Source organism: Nerophis ophidion, unplaced genomic scaffold (assembly GCF_033978795.1).
Source record: "Nerophis ophidion isolate RoL-2023_Sa unplaced genomic scaffold, RoL_Noph_v1.0 HiC_scaffold_31, whole genome shotgun sequence".
Lineage (NCBI taxonomy): Eukaryota > Metazoa > Chordata > Actinopteri > Syngnathiformes > Syngnathidae > Nerophis > Nerophis ophidion.
In genome coordinates this window covers 1372615-1399116 of record NW_026906953.1, presented here as the reverse complement: position 1 = coordinate 1399116, position 26502 = coordinate 1372615, and the positions used below count along the sequence as shown (strand labels likewise).

General features: G+C 40.6%; 2 protein-coding genes across 2 annotated transcripts; one reads left to right on the top strand and one right to left on the bottom strand.

Annotated features, from left to right (window-relative positions):
- Window positions 1-5300: 5300 nt before the first annotated feature.
- LOC133546534 (oocyte zinc finger protein XlCOF22-like) lies at window positions 5301-17839 on the bottom strand. Its single transcript, XM_061892302.1, has 3 exons — window positions 17708-17839; window positions 15922-16144; window positions 5301-6765 (listed from the first exon to the last, which is right to left on the bottom strand). Exons 2-3 carry the CDS (start codon window positions 16142-16144, stop codon window positions 5444-5446), a joined length of 1545 nt encoding a protein of 514 aa, XP_061748286.1. The 5' UTR covers window positions 17708-17839; the 3' UTR covers window positions 5301-5443.
- A 727-nt stretch (window positions 17840-18566) lies between these two features.
- On the top strand, window positions 18567-25481 carry LOC133546543 (gastrula zinc finger protein XlCGF57.1-like). The gene is made up of 2 exons (XM_061892313.1): window positions 18567-18803; window positions 23065-25481. The coding sequence occupies exon 2, from the start codon at window positions 23115-23117 to the stop codon at window positions 24483-24485; it is 1371 nt and encodes a 456-aa protein (XP_061748297.1). The 5' UTR covers window positions 18567-18803; window positions 23065-23114; the 3' UTR covers window positions 24486-25481.
- The last annotated feature ends 1021 nt before the right edge of the window (window positions 25482-26502 follow it).

Below are 26502 nucleotides of genomic sequence, written 5' to 3'. Positions count from 1 at the left end.
AAGAGGAGGAAGAGGGCATCAGTCAGCCTAAATGGTTGGAGGAGTTCCCAGTGACTGGTGTCCCTGTGAAGAGTGAAGATGATGAGGTGAAAGGTGAAAGTGAGGAGAGGGGAGGGGGGGAGCCTCCAAGCAGCAGCTCAACACAACACATGACAACAGAAGCTGATGGAGACCACTGTGGAGGATCACAAGCAGACAAGCTCTTAGCTCCACTATCAGATAGTGAGGACACAACGTCACACTCTCCTGACACTGATGATGAAGACTCTAAAGATGATAAGACATGTCACACTGACAACACTCACTTCACATCTTCTCTCTGTCACAAAACTTTTAAATACCATTGTCGTCTGAAATCACACATGAGAACACACACTGGAGAAAAACCTTTTACTTGTTCAATCTGTAGTAAAGGTTTTGTAAAAAGTAGCTATTTGAAAGTACACATGAGAACACACACTGGAGAAAGACCTTTTTTATGTTCAATCTGTGGTAAAGTTTTTATTCGAAGGTACTATTTAAAATCACACATGAGTACACACACTGGAGGAAAACATTGTTCCTGCTCAGAATGTGGTAAAAATTATACTCAAAGCCATAATTTGAAAACACACATGAGAATAGACACTGGAGAAAAACCTTTTTCATGTTCAATCTGTGGTAAAAATTTTACTCGAAGGCAAAATTTTAAAACACACATGACAATACACACTGGAGAAAAACCTTTTTCATGTTCAATTTGTGTCAAAAATTTTACTCAAAGGCAATCTTTGAAAGTACATATGAGATTACACAATGGAGAAAAAAAATGTTTCCTGCTCAGACTGTGGTAAAAGTATCGTACTAAATCAAAGTTTAAAAGTACATATGAGAACACACACTGGAGTAAAACGTTTTTCATGTTCAATCTGTGGTAAAAATTTTACTCGAAGGCAACATTTTAAAACACACATGACAATACACACTGGAGAAAAAACCTTTTTCATGTTCAATTTGTGTTAAAAATTTTACTCAAAGGCAATCTTTGAAAGTACATATGAGATTACCACTGGAGAAAATAAAATTTCCTGCTCAGAATGTGGTAAAAGTTTTGTAATAAATCAAGGTTTATAAGTACATTTGAGAACACACACTGGAGAAAAACCTTTTTCATGTTCAATCTGCGGTAAAGATTTTACTCAAAAGAAGCATTTCAAAGCACACATGACACTACACACTGGAGAAAAACCTTTTTCATGTTCAATCTTTGGTAAAAAATCTATTCGAAGGCAACATTTAAAAACACACATGAGAATACACACTGGAGAAAAACCTTGTTCCTTCTCATAATGTGGTAAAAGTTTTGTCATAAGACAAAGTTTAAAAGTAAAAATGAGAACACACGCTGGTGAAAAACCTTTCATATGTTCAGTATGTTGTAAAAGTTATATAGAAGGACGACACTTAAAATTACACATGATATAGCAGTCTGGTGAAAAACCATACTCCTGTTCAAGCTGCGATAAAAGCTTTGGTCACCTAAACACTCTTACAGTGCATATGAAAAAGACACCCAGGAGAGAAAGTGTTGAGTTGCAGTGTGTGTGGTGAAAGATTGTCTTCTAAGTACCAGTGTAAGAAACACAAGTGTGCTGGTGAGAACAGCAGCAGCAAATGAAACTGCAGGATTTGAAATAAACTGTCCAGACTTTCATTTTGACTTTCTAACAACATCAGCACATATAACATGTGTGACATTGTTGTTTGTCTAACACAATCTTGTTAATATGATTCTAACATTTATAGATTAGAGACTTCAGATTAGTGTGTTTATTACAGTCATGTACATGCATTAATATACACATTTGTGTACTTTGAAATGAACACAACAATTTGACTGAAAAGGTGAGAATAAACAGTACATACAATTATGTTACATGCAATAAACATTGTATGTGTAAATATCCATAATTTACCTCTATACTTATTCATAATAGTGTTTTATATGTTTTTTGAAAAATGACGTGTTACATATTTTATTTTGTAATTGTAGATAATTCCATAGATGAACTCCTTTATATGATGTACATATTTGTTTTACATGTGTTCATACCTTTGCTTTTGAGTACACATAAATCCCTCTTAGTTCATATTTACTGGTTCACATCTGAAACATCTTCTGGACCACTTCTGGAAGCATATTATTATTTACTTTATACATCATTTGAACAGTTGTCTTTTATACAAGATCTTTTACTTTTAAAATGTGTGACTTTATGAATAATTTGTTGGGTCTCTATAATCCATTCTATGACTTATCTTTATTACTCTCTTTTGTAATATGATGATTGTTTTGTGATTGTTTTATATGTATGTCCCCAGACTTTTATGCAATAAACAATGTATGCTTCAACTGAAGTTGGGTACAATAATTCTAGTTAATATTTGTACGTATTTTATTCTCTTTAGTATTGCACTCCATTGTTTTATTGTTTTCTTTATATGACTTACATGTAGTGTCCAGTTTACTTCATCATCTATATTAACTCAGAAAAATGCGATTACCTTAATTCCTTTAATTTCAATATTATCCATCATAATTTGTGGTTTACATTTTTACAATCTTCAAATATGATGTATTTAGTTTTATTGAAGTTTAGTGACGGTTTATTGATGTGCAGACATCTTTTTATGGTTAAGTTCTCTATGGATAAAATAAAATGAGAGTTAAATCAAGCGGTAATGAAGATTATTATATACATAATTACACTCAGTAGTGACAATTAAAGACACTTCCATCCTGTTCATTTGAGCAAAGAAAAAGAGTAGACTGTAATATTGTAAACAATAGAAGAATGTTAATATCAGCAGTCAATATTCCAACATTGTGAAGCTGAGCTATGGTAAAAAACATATTCAGCATTGAAGGCTTTATGAGAGTGATGTAATGATCAGAATCAGAAATACTTTATTAATCCCCACAGGGAATTTAAATTGTCAGCACTGTTATGACCATGTGTATATTAAATGTAATATTATATGAATACCATAATAAAATGGTACGTTTGGGGGATGTGTAATATTTTTTGTATGAACATCCTGAATGTTTTTGTGCTAGAATAGTTTTAATTAGTAGAGAGTGGGGGGAAATGAGGCAGTAATGATAATAATGGTTTGTTTTAAGCCTGTTTATGAATAATTAAAGATAATTAAAATACCAAAATGTAGCTTACATCCTCAGTGAGCTGAACTCCAGCAGTAAAGATGAGAGAAATAATGTGGAAAGGTCAGAAGTCAAATGTTTCTTCAGGTGATACATGGAGCCTCTGCTGCCACCCAGCGGCCGTTGGAAAGAATGCATACATTTTGTTTTGACCTCCTTAAAGCTGCTTTTTACTTTCTGTCCTGTTTGTGTCCAAGTCTGTAGTGTGGGCCATAGGACAGAAGGAAGACATTTTGTTAATAGACTGTGGAGGGCAGCAATACACCTAAGATGTTCTACTAGTCTGCTGGAAATAGAAAGGAGGAGAAAGCAAGATGGCGTTTGATGGAGAAAGTCTAAACGTGGGCATTATTGTTCTGTATTTTTAATCAGTGCATACATGTGCACATTTATGTCCTTTAATGGAGTAAACATCAAAAATAATTGTTTGTATCTGAATGCACTTTGTATTTAACACCACCATTCTTAAATATGTTGTTTGTAAGAATGTGGGTGTTGTTGAGAAGATGATGCAGGTGTTCTGTCCAATTTAGCTAACTGTAAAAATGTGTTACTTAATCTAGTTTATTAGTAAAATAAATTGTTTTCCTGAATTATATTCTCCTCCCTTTATCCAGACAGTCATTAGGACAAAATACCCTGGGAGGAATTTGCCCTTTAAAAAGGGAAACCTATTCACTGTGGCAGGAAAATATCAAGATGAATTGATCACATTTGTATAATCGGCTACGAGGCATTTTATTGTCATTGTACAGCACTTATCTTTGGGCTGATACTGATACTGATACTGTGTTGACCATTTTGATGATTGAATGTCCAGTACTGTAGAAATGTGTTTGGATATGACAATCCCTTTATTCCAAGCTATCAAAATGAAATGAAAAGTAGGTTCTAGAACATTATGTATGCTGACCTTGGCTTGAATGGCACATTGTCACAGCAGTGAGACCTGACCACACACCACACCACACGCTCCAAAACTGTTTGTCCTCCATGCAATCACCCCCCAGTGTTCCCAGCTGAACACAATTAAAGGAGGCTACCATGGCAACCGCACCATAGCAACAGTCCCATCCCTGTCGACACTTCCTGGTTCTCAACAGGAAGTGGGCGGAGCAATCTGCAGAAAGGGAAATTCAGCATGAACTGAAGCCAGCAATCAATCAGAGAAAACTAAATAAAAACAATATAAGCAAATAAGGAAATTTGGCTCCAACAGTCAGTTTTCGTCTTTTGGTGCAGTTGACCTTGTTCTTACATTTCTCCTTCCTCCTAGAGTTCCTGTGTTGCCTTTGTGGGCGGAGTTGTGGGACGTGCACAGCTGCTTCCAATTGACCCTGGTGCTACTTAAGCAGCACCTTGACAGCTGGATGGCACTCGGCGATTCTACTCCACGCCAGTTGATTCCATGCTTTGAGTATTTTGCTACCTTGGCCATTCCCAGTGCCATCCATCTTGGTGTTGTTGTGTATTGTGCACGTCTTGTAACTCCAAACCAAGTTTAGTTCATTTTTGTATAGAAGTAGCTTTTGTTATTTTTTCCAAAATGCACATTTAGTCTTCTCTTTTTCGCACCATTGTTTTTTGTTTCCTACTGTTTGGATTGTTTTTGTGAGTAGATTTCCGCAGTAAAAGAAGTGTGAACAGCACTCTGACAGAAGGAGTTCCTCCAAAACGCAACACCCTTTGGCGGACAAGTATGTGATTAAATGCTATACATATAAAATGAAAGAGACAAGTGGTAGAACAAATGGATGGATGTACAGTAAAGCTCTGTGGGATGATGTACATAATTAACTTTTCCCAAACATTCCAAACGTTCCCATGTTTTCTGAAATTGATAATGTTTGAGGAATTCTAAAAAAGGGGGATAAATCATGAACAACTTTAAAAAACACTTGTCATGTGTAGTACTTGACTGAAAAAAGGTAATAATCTAAAATATCTCATCTATAAATCTTAGAAACTATGTGCTGATGTTTTTAGAAGGTCAAAGTTAAAGTCTGGACAGTTTATTTCAAATCCTGCAGTTTCATTTGCTGCTGCTGTTCTCACCAGCACACTTGTGTTTCTTACACTGGTACTTAGAAGACAATCTTTCACCACACACACTGCAACTCAACACTTTCTCTCCTGGGTGTCTTCTCATGTGTCTTTTCAAATGCTGACTTTGTAAAAAACTTTTACAACATACTGAACATGTAAAAGGTTTTTCTCGAGTGTGTGTTCTCACGTGTTCTTTCAAATAGTGCCGTTGCGCAAAATATTTACTGCAGATTGAACAGGAAAAGGTTTTTCTCCAGTGTGTATTCTCATGTGCTTTTTGAAATTTTCCCTTCGAGTAAAATCTTTACCGCAGATTGAACATGAAAAAGGTTTTTCTCCAGTGTGTGTTCTCATGTGTACTTTCAAATGTGGCCTCTGAGTAAAATCTTTACCACAGATAGAACATGAAAAAGGTTTTTCTCCAGTGTGTGTTCTCATGTGTACTTTTAAATCTGGCCTCTGAGTAAAATGTTTACCGCAGTTTGAACATGAAAAAGGTTTTTCACCAGTGTGTGTTCTCATGTGTACTTTCAAATGTTGACTTTCTCTAAAACCTTTACCACAGATTGAACAGGAAAAAGGTTTTTCACTGGTGTGTGTTCTCATGTGTACCTTCAAATTGATACTTTGTGTAAAACCTTTACTACAGAGTGAACAAGAAAAAGGTTTTTCTCTAGTGTGTGTTCTAATATGTATTTTCAAACTCTGACTTTGTGTAAAACCTTTACCACAGGTTGAACAGGAAAAACGTTTTTCACAAGTGTGTGTTCTCATGTGTACTTTCAAACTATGACCTACTGTAAAACCTTTACCACAGATTGAACAAGAGAAAGGTTTTTCTCCAGTGTGTGTTCTCATGTGTGATTTTAGACGACAATGGTATTTAAAGGTTTTGTGACAGTGAGAACAAGTGAAGTGAGTGTTGTCAGTGTGACATGTCTTATCATCTTTAGAGTCTTCATCATCAGTGTCAGGAGAGTGTGACGTTGTGTCCTCACTATCTGATAGTGGAGCTAAGAGCTTGTCTGCTTGTGATCCTCCACAGTGGTCTCCATCAGCTTCTGTTGTCATGTGTTGTGTTGAGCTGCTGCTTGGAGGCTCCCCCCCTCCCCTCTCCTCACTTTCACCTTTCACCTCATCATCTTCACTCTTCACAGGGACACCAGTCACTGGGAACTCCTCCAACCATTTAGGCTGACTGATGCCCTCTTCCTCCTCTTCCTCTTTGATGTGCGGCGGCTCTTGGTCCTCCTCTTCCTCTTTAAAGTAAGGGGTCAGTAGGTCCTCCTCTTCCTCTTTAAAATGGGTTATTAGTGGCTTCTCCTCTTCCTTTTTAAAATTGGGGGTCAATGAGTCCTCCTCTTCCTCTTTGATGTGAGTGGTCAGTGGGTCATCCTCTTCCGCTTTAAAATGGGGGATCAGTGGGTGTTTCTTTTCCTTTTTAATGTGGGAGGGCTGTGGCTCCATCCTGAAGCTCCACTTCTGTTGCTCAGGGAGAAGATGTTCTTCACAGACATCTGCAGGCCACAAGAAGACAAACACGTTTTAGAAACATCCATCTGTGCTCAGTCACACAATGCATTCAGTACTTTTACATGCACTTAGGAAAAACAAGTTATCGTATGAACTGTCTTGAAATCTCAGTGACGCACAAACACGCTGCTCTTTACAACATTATTCACAGGAAAGGAAAAACAAACCAGCACAACAGGACTTTCTACAATGGATTGACGGTTGATGGTTTAAAATTGATTCTGTCATATATTATTTCTTATAGAATTATTAATAGAACCGTTTTAAAACAGGCTACACAGGCTCCTAATTTAGTTGATGAAATATGCAGTAAAATATTTCATCATTTCCAGTATTATTTTCTCAAATAAAGCAACCAGATATTAACAGTAAATAAACAAGTACATTAATAATAATTGTTTCGCCAAATTAATACAATTATAAATGACACAATATGTTACTGCATATGTCAGCTGCCAAATTAGGAGCTTTTGTAACCCATTTTGAAATTCTTCTATTAGCAATCATATACCAAATGATATATCGTAACATATATTGTTATTAAGATATAGATTTTAAGTCATATGGCCCATACCAAACATTGTTTCCCCGAGTCATTTTGTTTGGCCCACCAAATATATTTATTTTTATATTCTTTAGATGTGTGTGTATGTTTAAAATGTGGTACTACTGTTCTACATCACGTGGAAGTGTACATTTAAACCAATGTGGGTGGCACTGGGAGCAGGTGGGTAAAGTGTCTTGCCCAAGGACACAATGGCTCAGATGGCAGAAGCTGGGATTGAACCTGGAACCCTCAAGTTGCTGGCATGGCCGCGCTACCAACCGAGCTATACTGCCAGGCCACCTTAACAACATCAACACATTACCCACCGCCTAAACTAAAGTCTTAAAAAAACCAAAACATTTTTGGTTTTTTTTTGTCCTGTCCGGCTTCTCAGGCAAATCATATAGTCGATGTAGATGCCCATATCGCATGTTCACATTTACTTTACAAAAGAGAAGTGTAGGATACTTCTCTGGTTGCCTTATTTGTATTTGACTTCATTAGACGTATTGATATTATCATTTTGTGCTAAACTAAAGTCTTAACAAGCTGGTACGCTTCGTACTGCCTCTGTCTCTGTCACTATGTCTCTGCAGCCCCCAGCATTGTCCCACCCACACAACCATCTGATTGGTTACAGGCAAAGCGGTAAGAGCCAATCAGCAGTGCGTATTCAGAGTGCATGGAATCAGGGCTCACGGCAGAGGCAGGCAGAGAGGAGAGACGGTGCATGTTAGCAGAAAGGTGTTCAGCAGGTGAGCATAATGCAGCGGACGATCCCCATATCATAATAAACACCTCCCAGTCAACTACTTGTAACATCACTATGAGCCCGTTGACGATCTGGAGGTATAGGCAGTAGCTCAGCTCGCTCACAGTCCTCGAGGTGAAGGCTGATTAGCTTTTAGCGTAACGTTAGCTCATTTTGCGATGTGTGCGTGCGTGTGTGCGTGCGTGTGTGTGTGTGTGTGTGTGTGTGTGTGCGTGCGTGCGTGCGTGCGTGTGTGTGTGTGTGTGTGCGTGCGTGTGTGTGTGTGTGTGTGTGTTACGGACAGTAAAGCCCTGTCTGTCTGAGAGAAAGACAAGCATTATTGACCGATAGTTAACATCTAAGTTATTTCACTTAACCTTTTTCTGTGTTGACGCAGCAAAAAGTCAGTGAGTCCTACTCTTCCTCTTTATTGTGAGTGGAGCTGTGACTCCTCTTTCTCTGTAAGGTAAGGGAGGGCTGTGATTCATTTGTCTCCTTAATGTGAGAGCTATCTGGCTCCTCCTTCCCTTTAATGTGGGGTTGCTTTGAATCCTCTTCCTCTTTAATCTTGGGGTACTGCAGAACCTCCATTTCCTTTTTAATATAAGGGGTTGTGACTGATTCTGCTCCATCCTTGAGGTCCGCTCTTGCTGCTCAGGGAAATGTTCTTCAATACACAAGTTAGACGAACAAATGCTTTAGAAAAGTCCAGATTTACCCAGTCACATGACATTTTGTCCTGCACGGGTATATATTCTGATAATGTCTCTGAGGATTTTATCAGTCCCCACGTTGACATTCAAGATGTCAAAACCATACGGTACATCAGGGAAGCAATACAAAAACTCATGAAAAAAATAAACACAGCAGTAAAACACTTACATACAAACAAGACAGCTGCTTGTACACCCGAAAGAGAACAAAGAACAGTGTCTAAGAGGAGCATCAACATTTGCATTTAAATTGTAAAATCCTGTTTATGATTTATTTACTCTACTTATTTAAATATGAACATTTTCCTTTAGGAAACTTTTACGATTTCTGTGTTGTTGTAGCTGGTATGCTGCAATTTTTTTTTTTTCCCCCAAGATGGTGACCCTGTAGTGGCTGCTGTTGGCAGGAGCTCTGTGCTCTTGTGTCATCCTTTTGTGTTTCCATCTTCTTTTCATGTGTTTATATACATATATATATATATATATATATATATATATATATATATATATATATATATATATATATATATATATATATACATATATATATATATATATATTTTTTTTTTGCCTTTTGGTCCGGACCTTTTGGGACTGTGTGACAAGGGGTGGTACTTTCGTGACTTCTGCGGTGCTTTTTTTGGACTTCTGGATCTGCCTCCCGAGAGCCTTTTGGCCATGGAGACCGGCTGCTGGGTCTCTGCCACACCAGAATCCGTTTGGAGAGACTGGAGGAGATGCAGATGAAGAGACAGGACTGCGGAGCTAGCACTGAGCGCCGGGACGGAAAAGCTTCACAGTGTCTTGGCTGAATGAGCAGGTATCGGACACCTCGGTCTCTTTGGACATATCCTCACTCATCCATGCGGACTGGACACTGGCCGAGACTTGGTCGGCGGCCGAGGGTGGAGTCGGCTCTCTTGGTTGCTTTGTTGGGTCTGCTCCCGTCTCTGGCCAAGCTCCCTTCACCCCAACAGACAATGGTGTGGAACACCACAAAAGCCACCACAGTGTATTTGTTTCTTTTACTTTTTATTCATGTATGTATGTAGAAGTGTCTGGTTGCATCAGCTCTGCTCTTTTAATGTCCTTTGTCTTCTTTGAAGTTTCCCTCTTACACATGAAAGAGGGATGTATGCTAGGGCTATAAGTTGTTTTTTTCCCTTGGCCTCAGTCTGGACCCCCTCTCCAAGGGCCCAGGCTGAGACCGATTTTAAATTTTTTCTCACATTCCCCCCACTTGTTTACCTGTATGTATCTCACCTTTTTTGCAAGGGGCGCCGCAAGTTGGCAGACCCGTCAGCGATCCTGTTCTGTCTCCCTGGAATGTTTGTCTGACCTTGAATGGGATTGTGCTGAAAATGTTTATTTCCCCTCAGGGATTAATAAAGTATGTCTGATTCTGATGTTTGATATCAACAAAACATAGCTAATTAGTAGAAATGAACTAGATTAAATCATCTCTCAAAGGTGTTGAGACATTGATGGACAGCGGAGAAGTAACTAAATCCAAATTAAAAAATGATTTTATTTTTTATAAGATATTTAGACTTAGACTTCCTTTTTATTGTCATTCAAAGTTGAACTTTACAGTACAAATAAGAACGCAATTTCGTTGCATTATCTCTTGGTAGTGCAGGATAAAAAAAAAACAATAAGGTGCAGATATACAGTTGTGATCCAAATTATTAAACCGCCACACAATTTTGGTGTTTTAGCAAGTTGGACATTTATTCCGTATTTTGTTTATAGTCATATCAAATAAAGATGTTTCAAATAGACAAATGCAACTCAAATCTTAACACTGTATTTTACAAAATACCAAAAAAGGACATTTTTCTTAATATCTCATTGACAAAATTATTCAACCCCTTGCAGATCATAACTCTTAAGAACAGAATTTGAATAAGGTCTTTTCAATCAGGTGTTGAACACACCTGTAGATGTGATTAGAACCATAACGAGCAACAATTAAAGTGATTGAAAAAGACTGACGCTCAGCTTCTTGTAGATGGTCAATGGTGTATTTGCAACATGGTGAAGTCCAAGGAGTGGTCAAAGAAGTCAAGAGAGGAGGTAATTTCTCTTCATAAGAAAGGATATGGATATAAGAAAATAGCAAAGACATTACACATTCCAAGAGACACAGTTGGGAGCATAATTGGCAAGTTTAAAGCTAAAGGCACAGTGGAAACACTACCTGGGCGTGGTAGAAAGAGGATGCTGTGTGTGTACAGTGATGAAAAACCCCCGGGTAACAACTGAGGAACTACAACAGGACATTGCAGAGGGGGGAACGCAGGTTTCGTCCCAGACAATAAGGCGCGCACTACGAGATGAAGGCCTCCATGCCAAAACTCCCAGGCGCACCCCACTTCTGACTACCAGGCACAAGGAAAATAGACTCCAGTATGCCAAAAAATCATCTGGACAAACCCCAAATGTTTTGGGAAACTGTTCTATGGAGTGATGAGACAAAACTGGAAATCTTTGGGCCTATGAATCAACGTTATGTCTGGAGGAGAAAAAAATGAAGCTTACAAAGAGAAGAACACCATTCCTACTGTTAAGCATGGTGGGGGGTCAATCATGCTCTGGGACTGTTGCTCTGCCTCAGGTACCTGATAATCTTTTCCGTCGTCCTCACCACTCTCTGGAGAGACTTCCAGTCTGAGCCATTGCAGGCTCCAGTCCAGACAGAGATGCTGTTGGTCAGCAGGCTCTCTATAGTTCCTCTGTAGAATGTGCTGAGAATGGGGGGAGGGAGCTGTGCTCTTTACATCCGACGCAAAAAGTGCATGCGCTGCTGAGCTCTTTTTACGAGATCTCCGGTGTGTAGGGACAAGGTTATATTGTCAGTAATCTGCACCCCCAGGAACTTGGTGCTGCTTACCATCTCCACCGCTGTGCCGTTGATGAAGAGTGAAGTGTGGCTGGACCGGTGCTTCCTGAAGTCAACGATGACCTCCTTGGTCTTGTCGACGTTCAGGACCAGGTTGTTGGTTCTGCACCAGTCAACCAGATGTTTCACCACCTCCCTGCGAGATGTTGAAGATGTCTGTGAGAACCCCCGCCAACTGGTCTGCACATCCCTGAAGCACCTGGCCCTTGATGTCATCAGGTCCGGGGGTTCACTTTCCTCAGGGTATTCAGGACATCCGCTGTGTCCAAGTTGAGCGGCTGCTCATCAGAGCGAGGGGTGTTTTTTCTCGCCGGAGTGATGGATTTTCTCGCCGGAGGGGTGTTAAGTGCCTCAAACCTTTCAAAGTAGTTGTTTAGGTCATTTAGGAAGCTGATACTGTTGTCACAGGGATGGGGGGCAGCTTTATAGTCCGTGATGACCTGTATGCCCTGCCACATTTGTCGAGTGTTCGTGGGGTTCTGGAAGAAGTCCTGCACTTTCTGACTGTGAGCACCTTTGCAACCTTAATGGCACGGTTCAGGTTAGCTCTGGCTGTTTTTACTGCTACCATGTCGCTAGACTTAAACGCCTTGTTCCGAGCCTTCAGCATTGCACGCAGTACCTCACTGTTCATCCATCCAGAGTTTCTCGTTGGCCCGTGTGGGGATGTTCTTGATAATAATAATAATAATAATAATAATGGATTCGATTTATATCGCGCTTTTCTATTGTTAGATACTCAAAGCGCTCACAGAGAAGTGGGAAGCCATCATTCATTCACACCTGGTGGTGGTAAGCTACATCTGTAGCTGCCCTGGGGTAGACCAACGGAAGCGTGGCTGCCAGTTTGCGCCTACGGCCCCTCCTACCACCACCAATCATTCATTCATCATTCATTCACCAGTGTGAGCGGCACCACGGGCAAGGGTGAAGTGTCCTGCCCAAGGACACAACGGCAGCGATTTGGATGTTAATAGGTGGGAAGCGAACCTGCAACCCCCCGGTTTCTGGCACGGCCGCTCTACCCACTACGCCATGCCGCCCCTAATCTGATCACACTGACATCCTCCATGCACTTCTGAATGTATGCGGACACAGACTTTGCATACTCCTCCACACATGTGTTATGATTATCGGTGACGGCTGCCTTGAACATGTCCCAGTCTGTGGTTCCGAAGCAGTCTTGTAATGCTTCCATTGCTCCCTCTGGCCAGGTCCTCACCTGCTTCACTGTAGCTTGCTTTCTGATCAGCAGGGGCTTGTATGCAGGAATTAGCATCACATATAGATGGTCTGAGGAGCCCAGGTGGGGGCGTGGTGCAGCTTTATACGCCTGTTTAATATTACTATAAACCAAGTCCAGCTTGCTTCCATCCCTGGTTGCAAAATTCACATATTGATGGAAATGAGGGAAAACTGTTTTCATGTAAGCTTGATTAAAATCCCCTGCAACGATGAAAACTTCCTCTGGATGTGTAGTTTGCAGTTCATTGATGGAGCAGCACAAAGCATTCAAAGCTTCTTTGGTGTGAGCACTGGGGGGAATGTACACTGTTGTGAAGATCATAGCACTGAATTCCCGAGGTAAATAAAATGGCCTGCATTTTATAGTTAATATTTCTACATCGGGAGAGCAGTGACATGAGACGTTCTTCCCGTTGTTGCACCAGTTGTTATTGATGTATATACAAACACCACCGCCTCGGGATTTACCAGTGAGAGTGCTGCTCCTATCCGACCGAAACATAGTTAGCTCCTCGATGCTAACTGCCTCGCCCGGGACGAATGGTTTCAGCCACGTTTCTGTGAGAAATATGGCGCAGCAGTCTCTCATCTAGATAGATAAATAGATAGTACTTTATTGATTCCTTCAGGAGAGTTCCTTCAGGAAAATTAAAATTCCAGCAGCAGTGTATTGCATATGAATCCAGCTTCAGGTAGTCCAGTTTGTTCTCCAGTGAGCGGACATTTGAGAGCAGGATGGAAGGAAGCGGCGTTCTGTGAGGATTAGCCTTTAGCTTTGTTGTTAGCCCCGCTCGGCATCTCCGTTTCTGTTTCTGATCCCACCGCTTATGTCTCCTCTGTCTGCGGTCCCCTCTGGTACTAGGCTCCGCTGCCTCACAGGCCGCTGGATGTAGCCGGCGTAGTATTCCCAGGATAGCGAGGAGGTCCAACGTATACGCATCTTTCGGTCTAATACTGCCCGATCCATCCACATCCAAAATTGTCCGGCGGTCGTACGTTACTACGGAGTGTCCACGCTGGAAGCCAGCCATGAAATTCACAGAAATTACTGGTAGATTTGCCAAAATGTTCTATTACTACCAAGAGCCTCTGCAGCCGCAGCCGAGCAGGGCGCCGCCATCTTGAGACCAATATCTGGCTTGTATCTTCAGTAGGGATGTACATTTATAGATTTATGGATATGATACCCTAATCAATATTCCTTATCGATACCAGTATTTATCGGTACTCTTTTCGGTACTACATGTAATTTGTGGAAATAAAAAAGTGGAAAAGAGGCATTTTAAATAGCATTCCTATTTGCAGAAGAGGTTGAAGTCTTAAAGAAGTCAACTATGTGTGCAGTGCAAGGTGAAATGCAGTTATGTCATCTTCTTCTCAATAACACACACATCAAACTTTGGTTGCTTCCTTATTTGTCATTATTCAAAGCTGATTGTAATGTGTAGCAGCGGCAGCTGAACTCAATGTGACAACGTGTCATAGTTACCTCAGTCAGCTGGAATTAAAAATACAAATAGTTGTGTCGTTAGTCCAGAATCTTCACGGTCTTCATGGACCACATATTTAAAGGCCTACTGAAATGAGATTTTCTTATTTAAACGGCGATAGCAGGTCCATTCTATGTGTCATACTTGATCATTTCGCGATATTGCCATATTTTTGCTGAAAGGATTTAGTAGAGAACATCCACGATAAAGTTTGCAACTTTCGGTGCTAAGAGAAAAGCCCTGCCTCTACCGGAAGTCGCAGACGATGACGTCACAAGTGTGGGGGCTCCTCACATATTCACATTGATTTTAATGGGAGCCTCCAACAAAAAGTGCTATTCGGACAGGAGAAAACGACAATTTCCCCATTAATTTGAGCGCGGATGAAAGATTTGTGGTTGAAGATATTGAAAGCGACGGACTAGAAAAAAAAAAACGCGATTGCATTGGGACGGATTCTGATGTTTTTAGACACATTTACTAGGATAATTCTGGGAAATCCCTTATCTTTCTATTGTGTTGCTATTGTTTTAGTGAGTTAAATAGTACCTGATAGTCGGAGGTGTGTCTCCACGGGTGTCTTGACGCCAGTGTCTCAGGGGAGTTGACTGCAGCTTTATGGACGGCACAAGCTCAGCTTTTCTCCGGTAAGAAGCGACGTTTTAACCACAATTATCTCACCGAAACCTGCTGGTTGACATTCTGTCGTGATTCATGTTCTCTTGACCGCGCTCTGATCCATAGGAAAGTTTCACCTCCGGGAATTTTAAACAAGGAATCACCGTGTGTTTGTGTGGCTAAAGGCTAAAGCTTCCCAACTCCATCTTTCTACTTTGACTTCTCCAATATTAATTGAACAAATTACAAAAGATTCAGCAACACAGATCTCCAAAATACTGTGTAATTATGCCGTTAAAGCAGACGACTTTTAGCTGTGTGTGTGTGCAGCGCTCATACTTCCTATAAACCTGTGACGTCTTGCGTACACGTCATCATTACACCACCTTTTCAAGACGAAACTCCCTGGAAATTTAAAATTTCAATTTAGTAAACTAAAGCGGCCGTATTGGCATGTGTTGCAATGTTAATATTTCATCATTGATATATAAACTATCAGACTGCGTGGTCGCTAGTAGTGGCTTTCAGTAGGCCTTTAGGAACCAGTACTAAAAAAAAAAAAATGGTACTTGGTATACAGCTCTTATCTTCATCACTAAACCTTTGAAATATGCTGACATATGTGCTGCCAAAGGTAAATAAACAGTAGCCATATTGAATGTTTGCCTTCATTTGACCACGTGAGGTAAGGAGGACGGCCTCTAGGTCACATGGTTACACCCCAGCAATTACACTGTTGATGATTGATGAGCATTCATTTTTAAATGGTGGTGTTAAAAAGCAAATATATCTTCATCTTTAGTGATAAATGTGTCCCCCGGATGAACATGTGTCACAAACATTGTATTAGATGATATGTGGATGTTGTGCTTACTTGGACTGTGATGAAGCTGTGAGGACTCAGGTGGTTTGTCTTCATGCTCTTCAGTCTTCACAGAGACAACAGTCAGTGGAAACTTGCTGACATCAGCCTCCTCCTGCCCTACAGGACACTCTCCCTCCTGACTGATCCACACTTCCTCCTCTTCCTCTTTAATGTGGGGGGGCTGTGGATCCTCCTGCTGCTGAAGGGGACGTTCTTCTTGACGAGCGTTCATCTGTTGGACGTCCGCAAGACAACACAAACAAACTTCAGCTCAGATGTGTCAAATATTTTTTAGTCTATCAAAGATAATATTTTCCAAGTGGACTGACACCACTTTGTGGTGATGTTCTTCTACACATGGAATAATCATCAGTTATTGATTATTATGAATTGTGTCATTGATCCTATTTTCTGCATTTACATTAATTACTGATTAAAAAGTAACAACTTAAAGAAAACCTCCTGCTGGGATTTTAATACCGTCATGACTGCATGGAGTCAGTCTGCACGTACAAAAGTTTCATTGTGCTGCAGCATCAAGTGACGCCAACTGGCTCCTCCCACTACCAACCTACCAGCCAACCTTGACGTGCACCTCCAAAATAGTCCCACCTCACGTCAACGGTGACCAGGTCTACAGAGCTGTGGTCGGTTGGCTTTACTTTTACACGCAATATCCTCTCCTTGTTCTCCATTACCTCCCTGCTTGGCACTCAGCATCAAGGGTTGGAATTGGGGGTTAAATCACCAAAAATGATTCCCGGGCGCAGCACTGCTGCTGCTCACTGCTCCCCTCACCTCCCGGGGGGTGATCAAGGGGATGGGTCAAATGCAGAGGACACATTTCACCACACCTAGTGTGTGTGTGAAAATCATTGCTACTTTAACTTTCTTCTGCGAAAGCAACATTTTTAACCCAACAGAAAACAAACAGAAGTGCAGCGAAGCACGTGGAACAAGTGGCAGCGAGTATATATATATATATATACATTTATAAATATAAACAAATATTTAGAATATTTGGGTACCTCATGTTCCGATTACAAACAAAATATTGATGCAAATTCATTTTGTGTGCAGTATATTAAAGCTATTTTTTAATATTTAACATGTATTTAATAAATATTTGTTTTAGTCTGACTGAATAAGCATTAATCACTTACAATTGTGCAAATAGTGTATTCGTAATAACAAACATCAGTTGATTTAATTTCCATGATATGTCCACCAAATGCAGCTGAGATAGGCTCCAACACCCCCCCGCAACACCAAATAGGGACAAGCGGTAGAAAAATGGATGGATGGATGTTATCAAGGTAATAGAAGTGCGTGCAAACATCATTTGTATTTATTGCTAATAAAGTTGACACCAACATAAAGCAGACCACTGCAATAATACATTATATTACGCTGTCATTACAATAACAATAATATTTTTTTTCATCCTGTAAAGCATCTTTGAGTACACTGAAAAGCGCTATACCAAAAAAATGTATTATTATTATTATTATACCATGTGACTTATTCCAGACTTAAATTTCGAGACGTTCGTTTCTTTCTAGTAACAAATATTCAATGATGTTAAGCGTGACTGTAATATACAACAAAAATACTGTTAAAAGTATTAAATAAGTCAATATAATTCTTACATAGAACATATAAAATACACTCCTCAAAAAAAAAACGCTCGCATTTGCTACAAAGGCCTGCTAGCGGGCTAAAGCTAGCACGTTAGCTTCGAACAACATATGAGGTAAATAAGATAAATAATAAGAAAATATATCATGTATATTACCTCATAAGCCGCGTGTACAAGAGAGGAGTGGAATATATTCTTCCTATTGTTACACCAGCAACTCTTTTTTGTCTTCTGTGGCCGGGCGAAGGAAGTGTGCACCACTCACTATTGTCCCAGTGAAACACGTGTTTGAAGGAAGTGTGCACCACTCACTATTGTCCCAGTGAAACACGTGTTTGAAGGAAGTGTGCACCACTCACTATTGTCCCAGTGAAACACGTGTTTGAAGGAAGTGTGCACCACTCACTATTGTCCCAGTGAAACACGTGTTTGAAGGAAGTGTGCACCACTCACTATTGTCCCAGTGAAACACGTGTTTGAAGGAAGTGTGCACCACTCACTAGTGTCCCAGTGAAACACGTGTTTGAAGGAAGTGTGCACCACTCACTATTGTCCCAGTGAAACACGTGTTTGAAGGAAGTGTGCACCACTCACTATTGTCCCAGTGAAACACGTGTTTGAAGGAAGTGTGTACCACTCACTATTGTCCCAGTGAAACACGTGTTTGAAGGAAGTGTGCACCACTCACTATTGTCCCAGTGAAACACGTGTTTGAAGGAAGTGTGCACCACTCACTATTGTCCCAGTGAAACACGTGTTTGAAGGAAGTGTGCACCACTCACTATTGTCCCAGTGAAACACGTGTTTGAAGGAAGTGTGCACCACTCACTATTGTCCCAGTGAAACACGTGTTTGAAGGAAGTGTGCACCACTCACTATTGTCCCAGTGAAACACGTGTTTGAAGGAAGTGTGCACCACTCACTATTGTCCCAGTGAAACACGTGTTTGGCCAACAATCGTTCCGCCGTTGACAACCCCTTGATGACGTCACACAGGAGGAAGAACAAAACAAGATGGCGTCTGGCGGAGAATACGTTGTTTTGGTTATTATGGTTTCTAGGTCTTAATTACAACGTACATGTGCACATGTGTGTCGTTTAACAGAGTAAACGTCCTTATTAATTATTTGTATGCGGATACATTAGTCTGAGTGCACTTTGACGTGCTAGCCTAGCCTGCTGGTTAGCTTAGCTTGTTAGCTGCTAACAAAGAGAGGCGGAAGTGATCGAAACATCAAAGCAGAGATCCAATGTAAGTGTAAAGTGTTTTTATTGTGTGAACATGTCTACATTACAAATGATGTGAGTGTTGCTGAATCAGCGACTAATGCTGCTGTTGAAGAAATGTTTGTGATGTTAGAAAAAAAACAAAAAAACGATAGCAGAGGACAAGGAGGAATTTTGTCCAACAAAAGAGGAGAAGGAGCGACAACATCAACTACTGGACGCTGTTTTCAAGAAACATCAAGTTGTGTTACACATCCAGCCTTCCATCCATCTTCTTCTGCTTATCTGAGGTCGGGTCGCGGGGGCAGCAGCCTAAGCAGGGAACCCCAGACTTTCCTCTCCCCAGCCACTTCATCCAGCTCTTCCCGGGGGATCCCAAGGCGTTCCCAGGCCAGCCAGGAGACATAGTCTATTCAACGTGTCCTGGGTCTTCCCCGTTGCCTCCTACCGGTCGGACGTGCCCTAAACACCTCCCTAGGGAGGCGTTCGGGTGGCATCCTGACCAGATGCCTGAACCACCTTATCTGGCTGTTCTCGATGTGGAGGAGCAGCGGCTTTACTTTGAGTTCCTCCCAGATGACAGAGCTTCTCACCCTATCTCTAAGGGAGAGACCCGCCACACGGCAGAGGAAACTCATTTAAAATAGAATAGACTTGATTGTCATTATATTTGCGTATAACAAGATCAAAGACTCCAACTAAAGGTGCGGTAGTGGGAACAAATATAGGGTCAAATAAATAACACAAGAGCTAATAAGGGAAAACTAACACTTGAAATAAACAGACCGCTTCGGACACTTGTACTAGTGATCTTATCCTTTCGGTCATGACCCAAAGCTCATGACCATAGGTGAGGATGGGAACGTAGATCGACCGGTAAATTGAGAGCTTTGCCTTCCGGCTCAGCTCCTTCTTCACCACAACGGATCGATACAGCGTCCACATTACTGAAGACGCCGCACCGATCCGCCTGTCGATCTCACGATCCACTCTTCCCTCGCTTGTGAACAAGACTCCAAGGTACTTGAACTCCTCCACTTGGGGCAGGGTCTCCTCCCCAACCCGGAGATGACACCCCACCCTTTTCTGTACGAGAACCTTGAACTCGGATTTGGAGGTGCTGATTCTCATCCCAGTCGCTTCACACTCTGTTGCAAACCAATCCAGTTAGAGCTAAAGTTCCTGGCCAGATGAAGAGACCTAATCGTGCAGCCACCAAACCGGATCCCCTCAACGCCTTGACTGCGCCTAGAAATTCTGTCCATAAAAGTTATGAACAGAATCGGCGCTTTGGCGGAGTCCAACCCTCACTGGAAAAGTGTCCGACTTACTGCCGGCAATGCGGACCAAGTTCTGACACTGATTGTACAGGGAGCGGACCGCCACAATCAGACAGTCCGATACCCCATACTCCCTGAGCACTCCCCACAGGACTTGCCGAGGGACACGGTTGAATGCCTTCTCCAAGCCCACAAAACACATGTAGACTGGTTGGGCAAACTCCCATGCACCCTCAAGAACCCTGCCCAGAGTATAGACCTGGTCCACAGTTCCACGGCCAGGATGAAAACCACACTGTTCCTCCTAAATCTGAGGTTCGACTGTCTGACTTAGGCTCCTCTCCAGTACTTCTGAATGGACCTTCCCGGGAAGGCTGAGGATGCTTCTACATATTGACACAAATATATAAAAAACACTAACCTTGTGACGGATGCTTTTGCAATTGTTCTATTTGATCTTTCCCAACACCTGGTGGCCACAATAATTCATGAAGTCAAGCTCATGGCACAGAATGTTGGCTAACGCAGACTTGTTTGTTACTGGATACTTTCTATCAGACTTCTGTTTTGGAGACTTTGTGTACGTATTAAGCAACTATAATTATTTGATATGCTTAAAAGTGCTGTTTTAGCTTAGCTGTTGTGTAGCTGCTCGCTCCTTGTAGCTTACAGCAGGTGTGTCCAAAGTGCAGCCCATAACTATGTTTTTAATTGACAACGGGGAGTTTTGAAAATGTGGTATTTGCGTGTCGGTCCAATCAGCGGCAGTTACGCCCTATTTCATCATTGGACCTAAGTCTTTGGCTAGGTAGGCGGGTACGAGGCTACCAAGCCAGGTGGTACGAGCACGAGCACAGAGGAGCCTTTGTAGTGGTGTCGCAGCTCAGTGGTCGTGCCGTCAGGTAACACCAGGAAGGTTCCTTCTCTGCGATATTGACTGGTGCTTTTTTTCTCCCTGGACTCTGACTTCATATCTGGTGTTGTCCTTCAGACCTCGGCCAAGAAGCCACGTAAACAGTGTGAAGAATGTGGGCGATAAGAGTGTGTGTGCGTGGGCATGAACTTGCACCCACTTTCAACTGGAACTCAGGACATATGATTAGTTGCACGGCCTATTCTAATCTATATTAAACAGCGTCCGGGGCTTGCGTCCACTGCGGGGGTGCGTCATCGCTCTCTCGGTGTGGGTCGTTGTGCTCTTTGTCTGCTGGCCGTTGTTTCCTCCTCCGTGCTGCTCCCCCGCTCGTTCCTCCCTCGCCCTTTTTGTACTCTAGCAGCAGATAGACAGATTGTAAGCAGGTGTGTAATATACGCACCTGGCTCAGATTGCCGCTGCAGTGTCGCTTCGCGTGTGTCATGCCTCTCCTCGCCGCCGCATGCCCCGCCTCCTGGCCTCCAGGTGGGCCCGCGCTGCTGCTTTCCGCCCATTGTCGGCCCGTCGGCTGTGTCCCTCCACACATACAATGTCTGCTTTCACTGGGATGCCGACTGATGGGATGTTCATATCTTCCCGTTTAGATGAAGAATTAATCATCGCAAACGGTTAAAAAGGGTGGGTGCAAAAGAGCATATTACTTAATCTTTCTAGCCATCTCCAGGTCTAAGTTGGATGTCAGTGTTGACCAAGTTCTCGGTTTATGTCCACAACCTTCTACTACATAAGTGAGAAGCATGATTTATATTCTAGAATTAGCTTTCACCATCTTAGAGGTGAGGAAGCAGCTCAGTATGTCAATATAGCAGCATAAGCTAGTTACTTCTGTGATCAATGCGCCGCTAAAAGTAGGTCCTTAGTGTTAGCGCTTATAATAACAATATCACTAATACTTGGTTAATATTCAGGTCACAAAATGTAAATGGTGTATTGTTGGCAATTTTTTTGGAGGACTTTGTGGGTCAAATAGAGGAGCTCCCATTGACTCCAATGTTAGCTGATTTTTGCTCACGTTTATTTAATAATTAAATTTATAAAAGTTTAAAACATATGTCTTACATAAGGATTGTGAATGATAGGCAACATTTAAAAAAGTGCAGTTTCCTTTGAATTTGTCAGATAAGTAAACAGTCGTTCAAATTAAATATGTAAAACAATTGAGGTTGTTTATAGATATTATCCACTATGAAGTTACAGTAAAACTAAGCACACAAGGGAAAGTACATTCATATACACATGAAGTACACACATGTGTAAGAATCATGTTAACCACCAAAATATTGTCTTGTTCTCCTAAAGCCAATATCGAGTATCCTTTGGTGAGCTGACCGTATCGTCACACCCTTAGTTGAAAACACACCATCCCCATGACATGACACTTCCACGAGATGTAGAACAGTAGTCCCACATTTTAAACATACACACACATCTGAAGAATATTAAAAAATATATTTGGTGGGCCAAACAAAATGATTCGACGAACTAATGTTTGGTATGGGCGATATGACCTCAAATCTATATCCTAATAACAATATATGTCACGATATATAATTTGGTGTATAATTGATACTAGAAGAATTTTAAAGCGGGTTACAAAAGCTCCTAATTTGGCAGCTGACATATGCAGTAACATATTGTATCATTTATAATTGTATTATTTTGTTGAAAAAAATATTTTTAATGTACTTGTTTATTTACTGTTAATATCTGGTTACTTTATTTGAGAAAATAATACTGGAAATGATGTAATATTTTACTGCATATTTCAACAACTAAATTAGGAGCCTGTGTAGCCTGTTTTAAAATGGTTCTGTTAGTAATTCAATATGAAATAATATATCGTAAAATCAATTTTAAACCAAATCGTTTATCCATAGTAAAAAGTCCTGTTGTTCTAGTTGGTTTTTATTTTCCTGTGAAAAATGTTGTAAAGAGTAACGTGTTTGTGCATCACTGAGATTTCAAGACAGTTGATACAATAACTTGTTTTTCCTAAGTGCATGTCAAAGTACTTAATGCATTATGTGACTGAGCAGATATGGATGTTTCTCAAACTTGTGTTTGTCTTGCAGACGTCTGTGAAGAACATCTTCACCCTGAGCAACAGAAGTGGAGCTTCAGGATGCAGACGGAGGAGCCACAGCACAACCTCATTAAGCAGGAAAAGGAATACCCACTGATCCCCCATTTTAAAAATGAAGAGGAACACCCACTAATCCCCCATTTTAAAGAGGAAGAGGAGGACCCACTGACACCCCATTTTAAAAAGGAAGCAGTGGATCCACAGACCCCTCACATTAAGGCGGAAGAGGAATACCTACTGATCCCCCATTTCAAAAATGAAGAGGAACACCAATGGCTACCCTTTTTTAAAGAGGAGATGGAGGAACCACTGACACCACATTTTAAAAAGGAAGCGGTGGATCCACTGAGCCCTCACATTAAGGCGGAAGAGGAGGACCCACTGACCCCTCACATTAAAGAGGAAGAGGAGGAACACAGCATCAGTCAGCAGGGAGAGCATCTTGAAGGACTGGAGGAGGTTGATGTCACCAAGATGCCAGTGACTGGTGTCCCTGTGAAGAGTGAAGATGATGAGGTGAAAGGTGAAAGTGAGGAGAGGGGAGGGGGGGAGCCTCCAAGCAGCAGCTCAACACAACACATGACAACAGAAGCTGATGGAGACCACTGTGGAGGATCACAAGCAGACAAGCTCTTAGCTCCACTATCAGATAGTGAGGACACAACGTCACACTCTCCTGACACTGATGATGAAGACTCTAAAGATGATAAGACATGTCACACTGACAACACTCACTTCACATCTTCTCACTCTCACAAAACTTTTAAATACCAAAGTCGTCTGAAAGAACACATGAGAAGACACACTGGAGAAAGACATTTTTTGTGTTCAATCTGCGGTAAAGATTTTACTCAAAGATACATTTTGAAAATACACATGAGAATACACACTGGAGAAAAACCTTTTTCCTGCTCAGAATGTGGTAAAAGTTTTGGAAAAAATCAAAGTTTAAAAGTACACATGAGAACACACACAGGAGAAAAACCGTTTTCCTGCTCAGAATGTGGTAAAAGTTTTGTAAGAAATGAACATTTAAATGTACACATGAGATCACACACTGGAGAAAAACCTTTTTCATGTTCAATCTGCGGTAAATATTTTACTCGAAGGGACCATTTCAAAAAACACATGAGAATACACACTGGAGAACAACCTTTTTCATGTTCAATCTGCGGTAAATATTTTGCTCGAAAGAACTACTTGAAAATACACATGAGTACACACACTGGTGAAAAACCTTATACTTGTTCAGTATGTTGTAGAAGTTTTATACAAAGTATGCATTTGAAAAGACACATGAGAATACACACTGGAGAAAAACCTTTTTCATGTTCAATCTGCAGTAAAGATTTTACTCAAATGCACCATTTCAAAGCACACATGACAAGACACACTGCAGACAAACCTTAAACATGTTCAGTGTGTTGTAAAAGTTGTATACAAAGTCCGTATTTTGAATAGACTCATGAGAAGACACCCAGGAGAGAAAGTGTTGAGTTGCAGTGTGTGTGGTGAAAGATTGTCTTCTAAGTAGCAGTGTAAGAAACACAAGTGTGCTGGTGAGAACAGCAGCAGCAAATGAAACTGCAGGATTTGAAATAAACTGTCAAATCTTAACTTCGACTTTGTAACAACATCAGCACATAGATTCTAACATTTATAGATTAGATATTTCAGATTATTGCTTTTTTCAGTCAAGTACATGTTTTAATATACAACATTGTGTACTTTTATTTAAAAATGAACACAACACTTTGACTGTAATGGTGAGAATAAACAGGACAAAACATGTTACGAATACTTTTTATGTGTATAGAGATATTCAGAAATCATGTTTGATTTTTAATGATGTTGTAGAGTAACTCCTTTAAATGATGTACATATTTGTTTTACATGTGTTCATACCTTTGCTTTTGAATACACATAAATCCCTCTTAATTCAAATTTAGTGGTTCACACTTGAAACATCTTCTGGACCACTTCTGGAAGCATATTATTATTTACTTTATACATCATTTAAACAGTTGTCTTTTATACAATATCATTTACTTTTAAAATCTGTGACTTCATGAATCATTTGTTGGCTCTCAATAATCCATTCTTTTAATTATCTTTATTACTCTCCTTTGTAATATGAATATTGTTTTATATGTATGTCCCCTTTATGCAATATGTAGATTACAGAAAATGGCAACATTATATGTGGAAGGTTATGAAGGATATTTTTGTTTTTAATAATCTACATTTCTTATTTTTTTTAAAAACTACACGACAATTTAAAAAAAAAAGTTGTTTATGATTTTGTTCCCCCTTTTTTAGAATCCCTCAAACATTATCAATTTCAGAAAACATGGGGAAGTTTGGATTGTTAGGGAAAAGTCAATAAAAGTCAATCCATCCATTGTTTCTACCGCTTGTCCCTTTCATTTTTTATGTATAGCATTTAATCACAAACTTGTCCGCCAAAGGGTGTTGTGTTTTGGAGAAACTCCTTCTGTCAGAGTGCTGTTCAACACTGCAAAGAGGAACCCAAGGATGTGCAGGACGCTGAGTAAAACACATTTTTTACTGCGGAAATCTACTCACAAAAACAATCCAAACAGTAGGAAACAAAAAGCGACGGTGCGAAACAGAGAAGACAAAATGTGTATTGTGGACAAAATAACAAAAGCTACTTCTATACACAAATAAAGTCAACTTGGTTTGAAGTTACAAGACGTGCACACTACAAAACAACACCAAGATGGATGGCACTGGGAATGGCCAAGGTAGCAAAATACTCAAAGCATAGAATCAACTGGCATGATGTGGAATCGCTGAGTGCCATCCAGCTGTCAAGGTGCTGCTTAAGTAGCACCAGGGTCAATTGGAAGCAGCTGTGCACGTCCCACAACTCCGCCCACAAAGGCAACACAGGAACTCTAGGAGGAAGGAGAAATGTAAGAACAAGATCAACTGCACTAAAAGAGGAAAACTGACAATACAAACCACTAGGTGGCAGCAGGTGGTGACAACTTCCCTCAAATTAAATTTGGGAAAAAATGGACTGAGCATAAGAGATAAATCATCACAAATGAAGTTAAATCATTCAAAAGTTTACCTTTGTAATTCATTTCTATCCAAATAAATCCAGGATGGTTCTCCAGAATGTTCCATTCGAGAATGCTGTCAAACTGTTATGTCTACTAGGAAAATTAGATTCCAATACATTGTTAAATATTTGAATATTTTTACGAAAATAAGTTGTATGTCTTTGTTTAGAAATTTTGAAATTGACAGGTTTACTTTTATTTTCACAATAAGTAAATAGTATATAATAAAATAGTTTTACCGTTGTGGGAAACTGGTTGTACTTATTTCTCTCGCGAGATTTGGAAAAGAGCTGGTTACTTGTTTCTCTCGCGAGATCTGACAACACTGCGCGCGA

Excerpts from the sequence above, each read along its gene's own strand:
- LOC133546543 (XM_061892313.1), top strand. The coding sequence starts at position 23,115 with ATGCAGACGGAGGAGCCACAGCACAACCTCATTAAGCAGGAAAAGGAA.
- LOC133546534 (XM_061892302.1), bottom strand. The coding sequence starts at position 16,144 with ATGAACGCTCGTCAAGAAGAACGTCCCCTTCAGCAGCAGGAGGATCCA. Across the intron at positions 6,766-15,921 it reads ACAGCTTCATCACAGTCCAA|ATGTCTGTGAAGAACATCTT; the intron begins GTAAGCACAACA and ends TGTGGCCTGCAG.